The 17,338-nt window shown below is 35.0% G+C and overlaps 1 protein-coding gene across 1 annotated transcript in view; it reads right to left on the bottom strand.

Moving 5' to 3' along the window:
- VPS50 (VPS50 subunit of EARP/GARPII complex) overlaps nucleotides 1-17,338 on the bottom strand; it is a 66,072-nt gene that overhangs the window by 14,589 nt on the left and 34,145 nt on the right. Inside the window, exons 19-22 of the mRNA XM_085227445.1 lie at nucleotides 12,711-12,829; nucleotides 11,822-11,928; nucleotides 6,190-6,311; nucleotides 2,322-2,402 (exon numbers count right to left, since the gene is read on the bottom strand). Coding sequence (XP_085083571.1) covers nucleotides 2,322-2,402; nucleotides 6,190-6,311; nucleotides 11,822-11,928; nucleotides 12,711-12,829 — 429 coding nt within the window. The remainder of the gene's footprint in view (nucleotides 1-2,321; nucleotides 2,403-6,189; nucleotides 6,312-11,821; nucleotides 11,929-12,710; nucleotides 12,830-17,338) is intronic.

The following is a 17,338-nucleotide window of genomic DNA, read 5'->3' as shown; positions in this document are numbered from 1 at the left end:
ATGAATTGATATGATTAGTAAGTATCATTACTATTGCAAAAACACAGTCCTGGTAGGAATGACAAACACAAGGATGGAATGTCTGTAGATCTCCCCATGCTTCCCACTTGGGGTACTGGCAGTGAGAAGACAAACTGTTCGGAAACGTGCTTATTTCAATGTGTTTGGCCAAACAAAAGCTGCACCATAACACTGTGAATCACTCCTCTCTTTCTTTTAATACATCCTGCTACCTGTAAACTTCTATATCTGGAGATTCAGAATTATTATCTCTGAAATTCTTGCATAGAAGAAACATGTACTGAAGTTATTTTTCACTTGCTCCAGAAAGAGCTGACTAAGGAGTTCAGATGTAGATATGAAATTCAGAATACATCAAAAAAAAATTTTTGAAAGCCGTATCATCCTCTTGCCTCTCAGAATGACCCAGTCTAAACTTCTGAATAGTCTTGATATAGACAGTAGAATTCTACCTTCACTGGTACTGACAAACTACTGAGAACTAGTTTGAGCTCTATTAAGTAAGTTCTGACAAAACCCCAGGCATAGAATGAGAATAAAAACTTGTTGAGAATATCTTTATTCAAATAAAACATCAAAAGATGCTGCTAGCCGGAAAAAAAAAAAGCAGAAATGAGAGTCCTGAGTAAAGTTACCATGAATAGAAGATGATACAAAAATAAATAAATAATATAAATTCCTGACAATCCATGGAGACTGAACTTCAGAATATGAACATGAAGAACATCTACAGAAATAAATTTTAAGCATGAGAAATACCCATTTTAATGACAAAATGAAGATTAATCTTGATTTTTCTAAGTTCTTATTGATTATAATAACAACAGAAATACCCAGAAAGTAAATTCCCATTGACAGCATAAGACCAGCATAAGATCATGAGATTCATAAATTCATAAGATTAATAAATTTAATTAAATGGCTTAAAGTTAACAGACACAACTATTAATCTCAATGGACACTAGCATTATCTGTAACAGTACTGTTAAATGATGAAGAAAAAAAATCCAGTTATTTTTCTCAGTTTACTCCTAGAAATGAGTTTTAAAAAATTATCCTGAATGATAAAAATCAAAATAACGTAAAGCACTCTCAAGAACAATGACTACAGAGTAAGCTTAAAAAATTAATTCCAAAACCTGACATTTTTCCGCAATAATGACAAATCTTTAACTGATTTGTCTGCAAGATCTTCCTAACTTTATTTTTTTTCCTTTTTTGAACGCATTGCCTTTGAGATGAATATCAAAATGACTTTAGCCTTTTTCTACATTATGGAGGTTATTAGTTATGTTATGCTCCCTCTACTGACCTTGTAAGAAATGACTTAAACTCCTTTAAAATGCTTCTCTTAAAGAACAATTTAGAATTCGACTATTCTGAATGTTTAAAGGAATTCAAAAAGGCACCTTAGTACAATTCTGTGGAGTGCCAAATCCCTACAAAAGTCAAAGTAGAGCATTTGCATACCAGTTCTGTCTTCAAAAACGAATCCTTCCTCTATTATCTGCAGTATTAATTACATTACATCCCATTTACAATACTCAATACAGTTCTTCACAATGTTTCGAGTGTTTTACATTTAGGTTAAAAAAAGAGTGCACAGTTCCATTTTTGCAGAGTTCAACTATATTTCTTTATAAACTGCCCCTCAGTTGAACCTACAAAACCTACCTGAAGACTCCTGTACATTCGCTGTAATGTGATGTGAAGGAATAGTAATCTACTGCCAGTGTGACATGAGCACCATATTTACTTTTCACTTTCTGAAAATAACTCATGCAGTGACTGATGTGATATAATTTATAAAATACGACAGGTAAAATTCTACAATATTCAGAAGTGACATAACAAAGCACTTAACATATTAATTATTTTATACACTGAATTTGTTTATCAATGGCTTACTGCTTTGCTGTTCTTTCACTGAAGAAAAATGTGTTGTCTCTTGTGCTGCTGTTGGGTGTATTTTTAATAGAAGGTTTAATTTAATAAGGATGATATTAGAATATCACTGCGCTTTTATTATATAAACCATAAAGTAATTTAAGATTTAAATGCCTAATTGTGTTGTTACATCTAGTAGAAGCTATTAAACTAATTCTAGTATACATCGAGAACAAATAATTTCACGCAGTAATGATACCTACATTACTATCTACCAAGAAATAGTCTTTGTCTTTACAGACACCAAATATGAGAAGATAGGGGAAAAATAAAAACCAGTAAGTTATGATGAGATACAATTGCTGAATTGCTGACACAGCCCCCCATTTCACACTCCAAATCCAGATACTTACTAGATCGATGAGGCTCTCCTGGATTCTGTTCAGTGTGGTGCGTAATCTGCTACTACTGAGGCCCAATCCTGTCAATTCAAACTGGAAGAAATATATTCTACTTAAGCTTGGAAAGTAAAAATCCTTGGTTTAAGGTTTACGGTAATGCAACAAAACTTCAGTTTGTAAACACTGGATACAATTTATTCACGTTAAAGTTTTAATACATAATTGTAACTCTACAAAATGAAGATCAACAAGGTCACTGCATTCAGCACTACACTTATGTAAAGGATGGCCTGAGCACATTTCATGAAGATGACAGCTTACCATTTCTGTCAATGAGCATTCAGCATCCTTTATTGTTGTAACACTGTATGACCTCATTTGGGAGACCAGCCCCAAAAGGCACATCACAGTGCCCCCGGTGAGACTTGCATGAATACCTACCCAGGCCAAATAGCCTTGACTATAAAGTTGCTTGTAATCCTTTACTGAATGTCTAACTTGCAACTGTATAATTATAGCCATTGATCTTTATAAAATAGTTGTTATTAGTTAATGTCTATAAAGATTTACCTAAAGAACAAGTCATCTTCATGTTCATGGCTCAGCAGCATTACAGGGAAGGTGTTCAGCTGGGATAAATTAACATTCATTGCCTGATAGATGCAATGAATTATACCAGCTGAGGGGCTGATCTGATGTATAATTAATACAGCTACTTGTCTTCTACTTCCAGTTACAAAGAAACAAGAACAAACAAACAAACCAAAGGCAGTGGAAATGGGATAAGTAAGAAACTGGAAGTATCTGAATACAGTTCTGGTATGTGATTCACACCAAAAAAAGCAATTTACTAAACAATATTTGGAGCAATTATGTCTATTGTATTAGACTTCTTTTCAACACACAGAATCAGGGAAGAAAGTCAAGTCCCATCCCTCATTTTACATACAAAAGGGAATAATCGAGATCCCTATTTTCTGCATCTAAGCTTTCTCATTTAAGATGTCCACACATCCTAATTTCCCCATACACTCAATGAAATTACCTTGCAGCAGAATTCCCACTGGAAGTACCCCCTGCTGAAATCTAGAATATGATCTAGGAGACATAGATCAGTATCCTAATGTCCCTGCCTGATAAAACATCCAGATAAAAAATGTGGGGTATTTTTTGGTGTGCGTTTTCATTCACATTTTTACTGTAGAAATAGTAGTTCTGAGCTGCCTCCAGTTTTGCAGGTATATGGGTAAAAAAGGAAATCTGCTTTTTTTTTTTCCTTACTCTAAGAAACACTTTTCATTTCCCAAATCATCTTTTACTCCATCCTTAACATCATATAACAGTTTTTCAAGTTATTGGCTACAATGATTGCAAATTCAAGACTAACTATTTTCCCTATCAAGGTAAAAAAGAGCAGGAAAACAAGAACTGCAAGGAAAAGAAATATCTATTAAAAATATATTTGCAAGTTTCAGCCATTACACTTCATTTTAAGCAATTCTCTTCTGCACCATCAAAATACACACCGCAATCTGCCACTAACCCTTTCTTGTCTTGCCTTTCAGTTACCAACTTTTCACCGCAATCAAGTTTTTTTTAATTTTATTTTTTAATAGTATTTTAATAAAATATTTCTTAATAATACATTTCTTTTTTTAAAACTGGACATTTCACCCTTGAAACATTTAAGAATAATAAGGAATGAAAGAACACATTTAGATTTCCATAAAACATTACAACTCAAGAGCTCCAGATTCATCAGGCACAGCCCAAAGCAGTGCATTTATATTTATAAGGAAAACAAAACAAAGTAAAACAAAAACCAGAAAAACAATTGTTGTACTGCACTTTTTTTCCCCGGAGGCCAAAACCTCACAGCTTCAAACAGAATGCACCACTCAGCAGTATAATTGTTTTGCTACACAGTTAAAGCTTTTTACTTCAAGTTTTTGCTATTTATACATGTAAAACAGCAGATATTTAAATGTCACAAACTGATGACTTTGTAAGTTTAGCATTGAGAATTTATACTCATCACCAGTTCTATGTGACTTCTTATCTTACAGAAAAAAATTCAAGTGTCTTCTGTAAAAATGGTCATTAGATTTATATATTTACATGTGTTGTCAAAAAAATTAAAACTCACCTTAAAATTTATTCTCTAAGGAAGACTATTCTGTGATGTGTTCATCAATATCATGACTTTAGTGAATAGGTATTAAATACAGGTTCTTTCTTTTAATTTCGTATTATGTTTTTCCAAAATTTGAGATAAAGAAGAAAGCCTTAACATGTACCCCAGGAATTAAAAAGAATTTGAAAAGAACAATTCTGATTACAATAGTGTGCAAATTTTGTCAGTGAAGAATGCCAAGTACTATGTACATAGGATAATTGTTCTAAAGAGTTCTGGAAAGGACAATGACACAAGACCAGACAGAGCAGTCAACACAATCCTTGATTTCCACTGAACGGGCAATTAACTACATACAATTGATCACTCTTGTGCTATCTCACACAAATAACATGGGCACAGTGTTCTAATTGCTTAAGGAGGTTGTAATACCAACATATTTGTAAGAATCCCATATATATATATGTATATATAAATAAAAAATTACAACAGGAACACTGACAGTGGTCTAGGTCTAAATCACATACCGTCAACCATCTCTATTTTTTAAAGGTTTAAAACACAGTGAGAAGTGAGAACATTCAAGGAGCATTACAAGAGGGTTTATCTCATTCACAGACCCTTGGTAAGGGTTATGTTTCCCATAGAAAACCATTTGTCAAAACAACAGTTAGGCACGCTAGGAAAGCAATACAATTTTACCACTCATCTGCTGTAACATTTACCTGCCTAGCACTGGGCTGCTCTCTGTTAGAAGTAGAAAGTGAGGAACTCGGCATAGCCTTTAAAAACACAAAACAGGAGGTGCAAAAAACCCAAACAGAACACAATGTGAATAGCAAAGTAGCTGATTAAGCCAATGGAAATCAAGTAGTTTAACAGAAACTAACAAAACTCACCAACAAAAAAAAAACAGTCATCTTCTAAACACAAATTGCAAATGCATTTGTCCTGCCAAACAGCTCGAAACCATTTAGAACCATATGTTGACAGTCCAAAAATCCACTGTGATTTGCCAAAAGATGATGATGAGTTTGGAACCCCACTACATTAATGCTGTGAAATAATCTAGGGGCCAAAAGAGGATAAAATTGTTTTTAAATGCAGCTTTTAAATGCTTTAAGACAATTCTGCTGAAAATTGATCCACGTTATGTACAGGCATTGCCAACAAGCATTTATTTCAACTACAAGAACACTCAAAGCCCAAAAATATTTTTATTAATCCAATTAGCTTGACAGAGCAATGATAGATCTGAAAAACTATTTCAAACCTCTTAAATCTGAGTTACTACTCAACCTTCAGGGCACTCTTCTCCTCTTCAGCTATTCATGTTTATGTCTGAGAAATAAATACAGAAAGACCAAGACACCTAAACCTCTCTGGGCTCCAAGCCACTGCAGACTGCTCCTTTATTCCCCACTTTCTGCCACTACTTCCAGGTACTTGTCTTTCTTCTCCATTCAAAATACTTGAATACTGAGTACCTATTCAAATACAATTGGTTTCATGTCCCAATGGCAATGATGCTTCCTATGCTTACTCTCCTCAGTGCATTAGATAATCAGACAGACATTTAGATAATTAGATAATCAGCCTTCGCTTATCCTGCATTCAGATCCATTCCGATAACACTCATTTTCTGGGGAATCACATATTTGGTACAGTTTTAAGTAAAGAGAGCTCCTCAGTATTCTCATTCTGTGTATACTCTGATACTCCAAAATAAATATCTTTTCTACCTACCGTGTCATTTCGGCCAAAAAATGTATAGACTGCATACAGATAGTAGTCGAAGAGCTGGGACATGAAGTGGATGACATCAAATGCAATTGGCTTGAGAATGTTCATCATCTGCATATACTTCCCTTGAAAATGAAGACAGAAGATCAGATTTTTCAGCACAAGTGCAACAAGGACAGTGGTGAGCTTCACAGACTCAAAAATGCTTTTACAAACCTTATTAATTAACCTTGGATATTGATGAAACGTGATTTAGCAATGTTTTAGAGATAAGGAGGTTTAAAAATAAGTATGATGACTAAGACACATAAAATGACAAGACTTCTCCAAAAGAGGTTGTCAGTCTCTATCAAAATGTCTTGAATAATTCTTTTGGCCTTTTGGTATCAAGTTCAAAACATAAGACCTTCTGATTCCTCCACAACAGCCCAAAATTAATAATCATAATAAGTACTCTGTAGCAAACAATACACAGAGCCATTCAAGATGTTATGCACCAGTGAGTGTTTACATATGCACATACAAGCAATAGGAAAGTACATTATAAAAACGATATACCCAAAACTGGGAGTTTAGCAGTAATGTGTTTCAAATCTGCATGTTATCATTTCCTGTTAACCTTCCTTTTTATCTTTTGTAAAAAGTGAAGGAAAATATACACATAAAGGACTGCCTAAACATTTTTTTTCCGATCAAGGAGAGAGATTTCCACTGCAGGCACTTCAAGAATCTGCTAAATGACTGCTCTATCAGCACTGGAGATGAAGAACATATAAACTCCAGACTGTGCTGCTCCTAAGAGGATCCCTCCCCTTCAAAAAACCACCAAAAAGACACACACAAAAAAAGAAACAAAGGCAAATAAACAAGCAAAAAAAAATCCTCTACAACTTTGGACTGTGTTGTACATAAGAGCACTGACAACTTCTGTAGTGAGGTGGAATCAGATCAGGCCAGAAAAAGACAGGGCAAGAAAACCAAATCGTTTTCAGCTGTACATTGGAAATGTTTCTAAAGGAGTAGGCTGACAGAATACAACAATTGCTGGCAAAAGCAAATCAAAAGGAATGGAAATTTTGTAAGGCAAATCAAAGCGGGACTTGAAGAAAAACTAAACCACTATTTGTTTACTTCATTTCACTGGATTAATTTTCTAGTTAGCATGTATTACTGAATGTCCTAAAATAGGGACATCCAGGGAAAAAAATAATTCCTTCTCTTCCATCCTGCTCTCTGCTGTTGTGCATATGACTTCAGGGGAAAAAAAAATTAAGAATATCAGGACCTGCATTTATACATTAGTTGAATCAAACTGATCATAGGATTTGAACTCAGAAAGCAATTTTTCCCTACAGGTTTAATTATAGTTATTTTGTTTTCTAGCATAGGGCATGGATGTTTTTCCATACGGTCATAAGAAAAGTGTACTTAAAGAAAAACTGCTTTTTCAGAGACCCCAGACTTACTGCTGGCTAGTTCAGAAATGACATACTAGTTGCCCCATTCGCATCTCAACAGTGTACCTGTATTTTAATATAGATAATATATATAAGATAGAAGTATAACATATATAATATATATAATAATATAAATATATATAATAAACTTTGGGTTAGTACAGACAGCAACTTTTGAATGAAGATGTAAATGCAGTTCATCTAGCATGTCAGATATAGCAGATCAGTTAACAAAATACCATATTTCAGACATGTTTTGATGTGACAGGTTGATAAAATTCTGCATGAGGGTGCCAAAATAATTTACTTCTCCTGTAGTCAGCAACATTTTTAAAGTTAACACTGTGCACAGCAAAGTAACTTACTAATTAGTTGAGAAAATGTTGTTTTACACAGAGAAATCAAGTATCAAATTTAGCTGTTAGTACCAGGGATAGTAACTTGATCTTTTAAAAAATTATTTGTGACCATAAAAGACCACGTTAATTTGACAAATATATGACACAACTATCATGGGATGATACAGCACTATGGCAAGAATTGAGCAAAACTTGATTTTGCTGCTTTTCACATCTCTATCTAGCAACCTGTCTGAATATTACACAACTGTGCCCCAGTTTGCCAACACACTCAAGAATATATTTCATTATTTTTGGAGATTTGACAAGAGTTAAAGTAACTAATAATTTGGCAGGTTAACCTAGGTGTTAATTCCATGCTTAGTTATCAATGTTTTAACCTACAGCATTAAGAATAAGCTGAAAAGCAGTCCTAAGATGTTCCATTTGTTTTCCAAAAGGGAACAACAAATGCAGTTAATTTCAGCACAGTCTACATGGAAATTTATGAATGTTTGGATAGCTACCCTATCAAAGTAGCTGCCATCTTCATGTGTGTCTGAATACTCTTTATTGCTACAGACTGATTTTTTCCACTGATTTTGAGGTAAACACAGTTTTCAAACTTGTCTGCAACCTATGCATAATAATGGGTGATGTGTCACATTCTGGACAGTTAGATTTCCAAATATCTGTGTGGCTGGCATAAACATGCACGGTAGTCTCTTGGGCAGTGTCCTACACTTTTCCAAAGGGCTATGCACTGCCCAAGCACTGTCCCTATAAAAATCTTCTGTAGCCAAGAACATTTCTCTATTACTACATCACTCAGCATCTTTACACAAAAGCGTTCCAAGAACATTTCCTCCTAGTTTCTCTAAGACGATGCCAAATTTTAACTCCTATACATTGTTACCTACTTGCAGTAAAGTTCATGGTTTGGGTGGAAAAACATGTACAAGAAAATTCCCAAACAGCACTAACAGCCACGCCAGAAATTTCCAAAAATAACTGTAAATACCACTTTGAGTTTATGTAAGTCAAAGTAGCTACACTTTCTATAAACAAGTCGTAATGGCCAAAACTCCTGAACATTTGCCAGGGTGTTTTTTTTTTTGTTTGTTTTTGTTTGTTTGTTTTTTGGTGTTGTTGTTGTTGTATGTTAGTTTGCTGTTTGTTTGGTTTTTTTCTGGAAGCGTTCAGTATTTCCAGCAATTCTTCTGTCCTACAAGACGGCAGTTTTTTCTATTGGACTGATCTACATAAATCTGATCATTAAAACCAAAAAAGTGAATAAAATACACTACCTCCATATATTTATGAGAGTTTTAGTATATCTATGGTTATTATAAAATAATTTCTAGTGAGTCTCTGAATTCCAAACATGCAGCTTGCTATGACATACATAAGAGGCTAAAATGCCACTTTGAAGGAAACCACAAAAAGCACGTTATATCATTTTGAAAGACTGTATGATTGGGGGTTTTCTATGTTTTTGTTTTCCTCCTGTTTTTTTTTTCTTATTTTGAAGGCTCACGAAGTCCTATGCTACATGTCTATTCACTTCTTCAGCAAAAAGTTTTCAGCTGTGAGATTTGTCACCACCACTATTATTTTCTCCAAAGATAACGAGCTTTAAAGCAAGCCAGATCTGAGTTACTTCATAAAAAAATATCCATGGGAGAAGTAAAAATGAGGCAAAAAGAAGGCATCAGACAAAGCCAACCCATTTCTTAAATATGGATGACGTTAATTTAAAAAAAAAAAAAAAAAAAAAAAAAAAAAACAGTGTTCACAATGGCAAATATTCTTGTTGATGTATCGACCCTAGGTCTCAATATTCCATACCAATTTAGCATGGGTTCGTTCTTCTTTGAAGTTTTAAGTGAACAGGCAAGAGTTTGATAGGAAAAAAAAAACCAATAAATTAATCTAATTATTGCTTTAAGCTAGAAACAAAGTTAGAAATAACTACCTCATTTATTAACCTAATGGAAAAACAAATAAACTGAACTGTAAACTTGAAATTCAAATTCAACAATTATATGACCTCCCACTTCAGCTATACATAGTAACTCATTTAAACTATTTTTATTAAATATATAGTAAATCACACTTTTATTCATTTAGCTTCCTTACAACGCACATAGCACCCAGAAATAGCTCAAAATTATTGTAAGCAGCATCATATTCTTTCAGCGAATACTACTACATAGTTTGCATAACAAAAAACAATTTCTTCTACTTGAGTGGGCAATTTAAAATCCCATCTTAATCTCACTTCATATCTCCTGTATTAACTTGCTTTCCTTTATGATTTATTTTTAAGAGGGAGAAACTGATCTAAACAGATATACTAAAAGCCATACATGCAAATATATGGGAGGCAGGCATGTCATGGACAATATATAGCAGGGACAAAAGCTACTTGCATTTACTGCCACCAAAACAAGTATCTCTGAAATTATAGCCTTGTTTTTAAGGACCAAAACTTTAAGTTCAGGCTTTCTTATGCATATGACATACCTATACTGTACTTTACTAGGTTTCTGCTTAATTTTTAAGGCATTATATCACTGGTATTACACACGCAATTCACTTTGTCAAACTTACCTTAAAAAAAAAAAACAAAAAAAACCCTCTGCCCATGTTGGTTGTTCAGCTATCCTGTGCAGAAGGGAAGCAGCTCCAGAGTACAAGTGCTAAGATATCTGTACTATGACATGCAAGGAAAGAGATTCAGGACAGGTATCACCTTCTGGATCTGTCTACTCTACTCAACTGATAATGAAAGAATCCTAAATACCCATCAGTTACACTCCTTGAAACTGAACAGTGTTACATACCATGGCATTTTCCTAGCCAAAATCCAGAGACAGCATGAGATGAACTGAAACTTTAAATGGCATTAGCAGAGACACGTGTTAAAAGACGGGCACATTCCATGGCATCTCTGCCTGCCAGAGGAGAATCCGGGGGACTGGATCAAAGCTAGATCTCATACTAACAGACATAAAATGCTCAGCTAAATCAGGTGAACAATATCATGCTTACCTTTATGTTTTATATGGGGGCAAAATTCATAAAACAACTCGTGATCTACCAGATGTGAACTATATCAGATTAAGACGAATATTCTTGATACAAATGTTATTTGATTTTCCAGACAAAGAACACAGTACATTTCACCCATCTGGGATTTAGTCAACTGTTTAGTGAAACAGAAGGCAGAACAGAGTGTGATGAAAAGGGAAGTATCTGGAAAAGCTACTAGTGGAGTTTCCAACAACTCTTCTTTCAAATCCTCATGAATGACTCTGGCACAAAAATAAAGAGTATGATAATGGAAAAAAAATAAGGAGGTACCATCAAAACAGAAAGGGATTGGCATAATGTACAGGAGGAACCAGAGGACCTTGATGACTGCTGTAATAAGAATCTGATGAAATTCAATAGTACAAAATGTAAAGCCACGCATTTAAGGATCAATTAAAAACACGTATCTTTCTGTAGTAAACTAGAGGCTCATCCCCTGGAAAAAAAATGGTAAAGTGAAGGACCTGCTGGCTGCATAAGGCGCATTACAGAATGACTGAACTGCCAGTACAAGGAAGATGTGAGAAATCCAAAGGGAGGCAATGCCACTGGAGAGTAGGAAACTGCAGTACACTGTGAGACAATCCACTGAGACCTCATCCAAACTATCACACATTGAGAAAGTGGAAAGAGTGTCCAACTTAGTGTTTTTAAAGTGTCTTAAAATTCATTGAATATATTTGCTAGAATCCACAGGTTTGTATTAAAATAAAAAACATACATTCCAACAATTATTCAACCTACCAACAAGCCTTACTACATTGAGTGTAGTGTTTGTCAGGATAGGTGCATTCCCTTTATTGAGGCTATAATCCGATTTCTTTTTGCTCCTCAGAGTTTCTCGAGAAACACTAAGAAGGAAAAAAAAAAAAAGAAAAAGAAAAAACACCTCAAATAATATTTATCTAGAAGTTCATCATATTACAATTCCACAGTACATAGCTGTAATGCAACGTAATACAATTTCACTGACTGCATTTTTTCCCCACAAATTCATCTTTATCAATATCTCTAGAGTTTCACTGAAATGAAGTAGTTTGCAATGTCTGATGAAACCATGATAATATTTTATTCTAGAATGATTTTGTAATAAAAAAAAAAAATTCCTCTCTTTCGACCCTTCTAGCAGTGCCCTTCTAGTACTTCTGAAACTCTTTCCATACAAATAAGGTGAGCTTGCTTCATAAAGGCTGAATAGAAATCTACTCGGTGCAGTGCTTTTGTTTTGTTTTTTTGGTTTCTTTGTCTGAAATTTCTAAAAGATTACTGTTTCGTAAAAGCACAAGTCTCAAGTCATTTGTTGGCAAAAAATTCCCACTGATGCAACAGAAATTACACATGTACATAACAGCAGTTGTAGAAGAACGCCTAATGCTTGCTAATGACTTTTCCACAACCCACTTCTTAGAGTCTTTATCTTCCTTCAAAATCTTGCTTCCCAAATTTTCTTTTTGCAATAGCAATGAACAGTTTAAAGTTCCTCCCCATCCTGGAGATCTAACTGCTGAGCCTTTCTCACTGTGCAGGTATCATAAAGATTATTTGATTATCATTCCATTGCTGTAGAGATTGAATCAAGAATAAAATACAGTACTGAGATTAAACACATGTAAATAAGACTGAGCATACTGACCTCTTCATCGGGGCATCTCCTGTCTGTTCATCAACATAGTCTCTTTTCAACTCTTCAGGAACATCGCTGTCACTATCATACTCTTGATAGGCACTTTTTTCTTGTTCATCAGATTCATACTGTAAACAAACATAAATGCAAGTATTTCTCATGGCTACTCTATAGTAACAATGTTATTTTTCTGTCTGTTTGTTCTTTTCTGTACCTACTTCCTTCACTTGCATGCTGTTCTATTTACACCAACAGCAAGAACAGTAACTTTGTATGTAGGAGTATCTTTTTCTACACAAAAAGTTCACAGCGTACATGAAGCAAGCAAAAACTGCAGAGCATGCAGGAAACAGGCTTCTGCAGCCCCGCTTGGTAAGTCTTAGCTTATACACAAAATAAACAAATTAAACAAACAAAACCACCCCACAATACAGTATAATAGTCTAAGTAACACCGCGGTGATATAACTCAGCTGTATTACTGGAACAAACCAATGGGGAATAGAGTAAAAGGGTTTGTTCTCCCTTTATTATAGGACTTGATTAGTGGTTGTTTTCAGCCTCATGCACCATACGCATCATTTTACACAGATTCCACAACACAGACCAGAATAACCTTATGAAAAACATGAATACATAACTAAATTACCCCTGTATACTGCCTTGAGAGATAAGAGAAAAAGAAGAAGAGAGAGAAAGAGAGAGAGAAGAAAGAAAAGAACAGAACAAGACTAGTTCCGTTGGAAGAGACCTTCAAAGATCATTGAGTCCAACCGCCTGACAACACTAGGGCTAACCAAAATTACAGCATGTTATTGTGGGCATTATCCAAATACCTCTTGAGCACTGACAAACTTGGAGCACAATCACCTCACCAGGAAGCCTGTTCTAACGTTTGACCCCTCTCACAGAAGACCAACATTAAATTGCAACATCTGAAAAATAACCTTAAGTAGTTACAGACACAACTATTGCCTCTAAAAACTCAGATATTTTTAATTTTTTGAAATTGTTTTCTTCTGTTCAGTTGTTCCATTACATTTCAAAGCTTACAAGAAACTTTTGTTCGATGTAAGGACAGAAGGTTTGAACCTAACAACTGATGATGAAAAAATGACCAACACAAGCTGCAGCACACATAATATAATAAAGGGTTTCCACACTACACATATACTTTGTTGCTTGATTACAAGTTATATGGACAAATACTACCCAGAAATTGAAACATACAATAAGTGCTTTTTATAGTTATGAAACCACACACACATATTAAAATGTATTATACAGCTAGGATTATTTTTGGTAAAAACACCTGACATTTGCAATCTTTTTTTCACTCAGAGTAATATTTAAAGGTTGATTTTGTTTTCAAGTATTCCTGGTTGCTCTACAGTATAGCTGCTTTAAACACTTCATAAATAACAAGGTAAAGTTATCTATTTACCTCTTTTTAGGTCAATTTCTTAATCCACAAAACATTAAAGGAAAACTAACACTTGATGCTCTATGGATGTAACCCATTTTCCTGAACTCTTACATGGCATTAAGCCTACACACCAGGCTCCAAAAATGCATTTTCAGTTCAAGACAGACAACACTTTTACTTTCAACTTATTCTTAATGTAGGCAGTGCTCTGAAGCCATTTTGTCCGGGAGGTAAAAAAAAATGACCCACGGAACAAAGACTGTCTGGTTCCGGGAGCTTTAGGAAATGGTTCTTTCCAGAAAGGAAAACTGATACAGTTACATGAAGGGAATGTCAGTCTTTCAATCATCTAAAATACACTAAAAAATATATTTTTCAGTTATGGTTGGCAATTTTGCCGCAGCTCCAAGGTATGAATGTTTTTAAAGCATAGCACAATGCAAGTAGTATATTAAAAAAGTGGAAAGCCCACAGGACAAACAAATTCAAAGCAAAAATAGTTAAGACAGAAAAAACATATTGTATGAGGAGTAGACTGATCAGCAGTATTCATACGCTAAATTTCTCCCCCATGAACACTGCAGATAAATGAAAGCTATAATTAAAGGCACTGACTTCAAGCTTGACAAAGTTATAATTTAACAAAATTGGCTGAAAAATTAACCTGGGGAATTACAATCACTTACTATGCATTAATAAATAATGTGCTCCAATTCAATTAAAATCCAGTGATAGTGTTTAGGTAGTCATCCAAACTAACACATAGGACTGTAATAAGATTAACTGACACTGAAGAGTGTTTTAAAACTAAGATACCTGTAGCACAAGAAAAATATGTTAGGGAGCTAGAGAAAATAGACATAAAATGTCTCACTGAATCTTAGGATGAGTTAAAAAAAAAAAAAAAAACAAAAAAAACAGAGGTGACTGGACCCCGAGGCCCATTCAGTCATCCAGAACGGAAATAAGTTGATAAGAAAAAAATATAAAAATTCTCAAATGAGACACTGACAATTCTTAATGTCCTGCAGATGTCAGTCCAGAGAAGTCAGTCAGTTGTTCACAGCCTTGCCATGCCATTTCTCTAGATATCTAGAAACGTATCTGCATTCTCTGGAAACAAAATTCTGCAATCTCCACCTGAAATAATTTCTAGTTTAACTGCTAATGAAAGAGAAACAGAAGAGTACACTAGCAAGGTGACCAGAAGCCTTGTTTCTAGTACCAGCTAACCTATACTACACCTCAGCTGTCTATCTAAATGTGAATAACACTTCCTTTGCGAAAATATTATAAGGATTTCATCCTTCAATGACTGTGAGGTAAAATACAATGATTGAAATCATGTAAGTGTCTTTTTAGTACTGTTAAACACTATCATCTGCACTCTCAGTACAGTTCTTAAGCCTTACTTAACATTTCTCTATACTGAAGGCAGTTCCAATGCATGAAACTCAAATTATCTTAAGGAATAAGCCCATTTATATGCTGAGTTGCTAAAAACATCTCAAATAAAGGATACACTCACCACAAAAGACTTCCACAAAAAATGAAGAAAAATCAGAAGCATCATTGTCCCTAACCACTTATAAATTACATTAGGCAAACAGCATATAATTTTAAATTTTACATCAAAAATATGTTAGCCCTAAACTATTCCAGAGTTCTCCCAATAACATCACACTCAGGTTAGCAAAATTATTGTATGAATGGCTGTAAATATAACCTAGACCTCACAAGAAAAATAAATAATAAATCATCTAATTGGTATTTTACTTTTTCCACGCAGAATGTTCTGTCCTTCTGGTGTTAAAGAAGAGCCAAAATTCATTACAGTTCTTCACCAGACACAAATTCAGATTTTATCAACTTAAAATATATTAATGTTTCACAAGCAAAGAACACTAAATTGGCACACAGCTTCAAAAAAAGAAGCCACTGCAGCCAGCTTTGAAAGTCCCCAGTAATGCTCAAGCCTACCAAATGGGACACGGGTCAAATTCAAGACAGGGAAACCACAGAACAGATTCTGCAGTGCTTGTGACACATTAACCTACTGCTAATTCCTGTGCTGACGACTCCCTCTAGCCTGACTCACTACAAGCACAGCCTGCTGCACTGAGCCACTGAGGCAGCCAGCTCTGGCAGGGCAGGGTGCGTCTCCCTGGCACTGGATTACCCCAACAGGACAATGTGCTTGCAGCAGTATCTGTGTGCAAAGCAAAGAGAATGCTGTTGGTGACAAGCTAACAATCACTGGTTTAAGGATCTTTAGTTCTGGCTAGGACTAAGCCTCGTGCACCTTCAAAAAACAGACAGCAGTAAACAATCAGTATATAGCAGCCTTTAAATACTGAGATTTGTTCAGCAGATAGAGACAAGTTCACAATGAAAAATAAATTTTCCACTCAGGATGATTGGACAGCAGAGTTCATCAACTCCCTGTAGTAATAACACAACAGATAACGGAAAATTTCATGGACAATTGCATTACATTGTAAATTAATAACAATGGTTTGATGGTGGAGGTGGTCTGCTGCTTTTTCTTTTTTTCCCCAAGAAAATTCTGGAAAAAAATCAGCTCATAAGCCTCCACTACGAGAAGCAGGATGCTGAGGGGAAAGAGCTGCTGGTTTCTCAGAACATGGCAGTCCCTGCACAGCTAACAATAACTGCATGTAGAGTTCATCTGTATTTGATATCTAATGTTTTCTTCAGGTGATTTCACAACCAGAACCATAAGCCTAGAGGATGGGGAAAATTCATATCATTTAAATTTTACTGAAAGAGGAAAGAATCTGGATCAAAAAATGTTGCAACTGGAAAGAACAGAGCAGATCAGTTCTAATCTGAGTGCAAAGCTTACAGATTTCTCATACATGTCCACAGAGAGAAAAAATCCCTTAATATACCTAGAAGTTAAGAAATAAAGACAATCCCAGCCTTCTAGAACTGCAGTATCCTACTGACAAGACAATGCATTAATTACAGGCACTGCCTGGACACAGCATTCGCACTCATTTGCTAGCAGTGAACTGCATGGAATCAGAGGTTCCAGAAATTTCCAACCAACAATTATTTTGTTGTTGCTGTTCTGGAGAAGTTAACCAATCTCAGAACCTAAGTTATTATCATTTTTGAAAATAATTTCACATATTTCCACCTACCTACCTACAAGTGGTGGCCAAAAACCAAAACAAGCCCCCTCCCTA

Source organism: Meleagris gallopavo, chromosome 6 (genome assembly GCF_905368555.1).
Source record: "Meleagris gallopavo chromosome 6, MGAL_WU_HG_1.1, whole genome shotgun sequence".
Classification (NCBI taxonomy): Eukaryota; Metazoa; Chordata; class Aves; order Galliformes; family Phasianidae; genus Meleagris; species Meleagris gallopavo.
The sequence above is the reverse complement of the archived record's forward strand: the minus strand, read 5'-3'. Positions and strand labels throughout refer to the sequence as shown.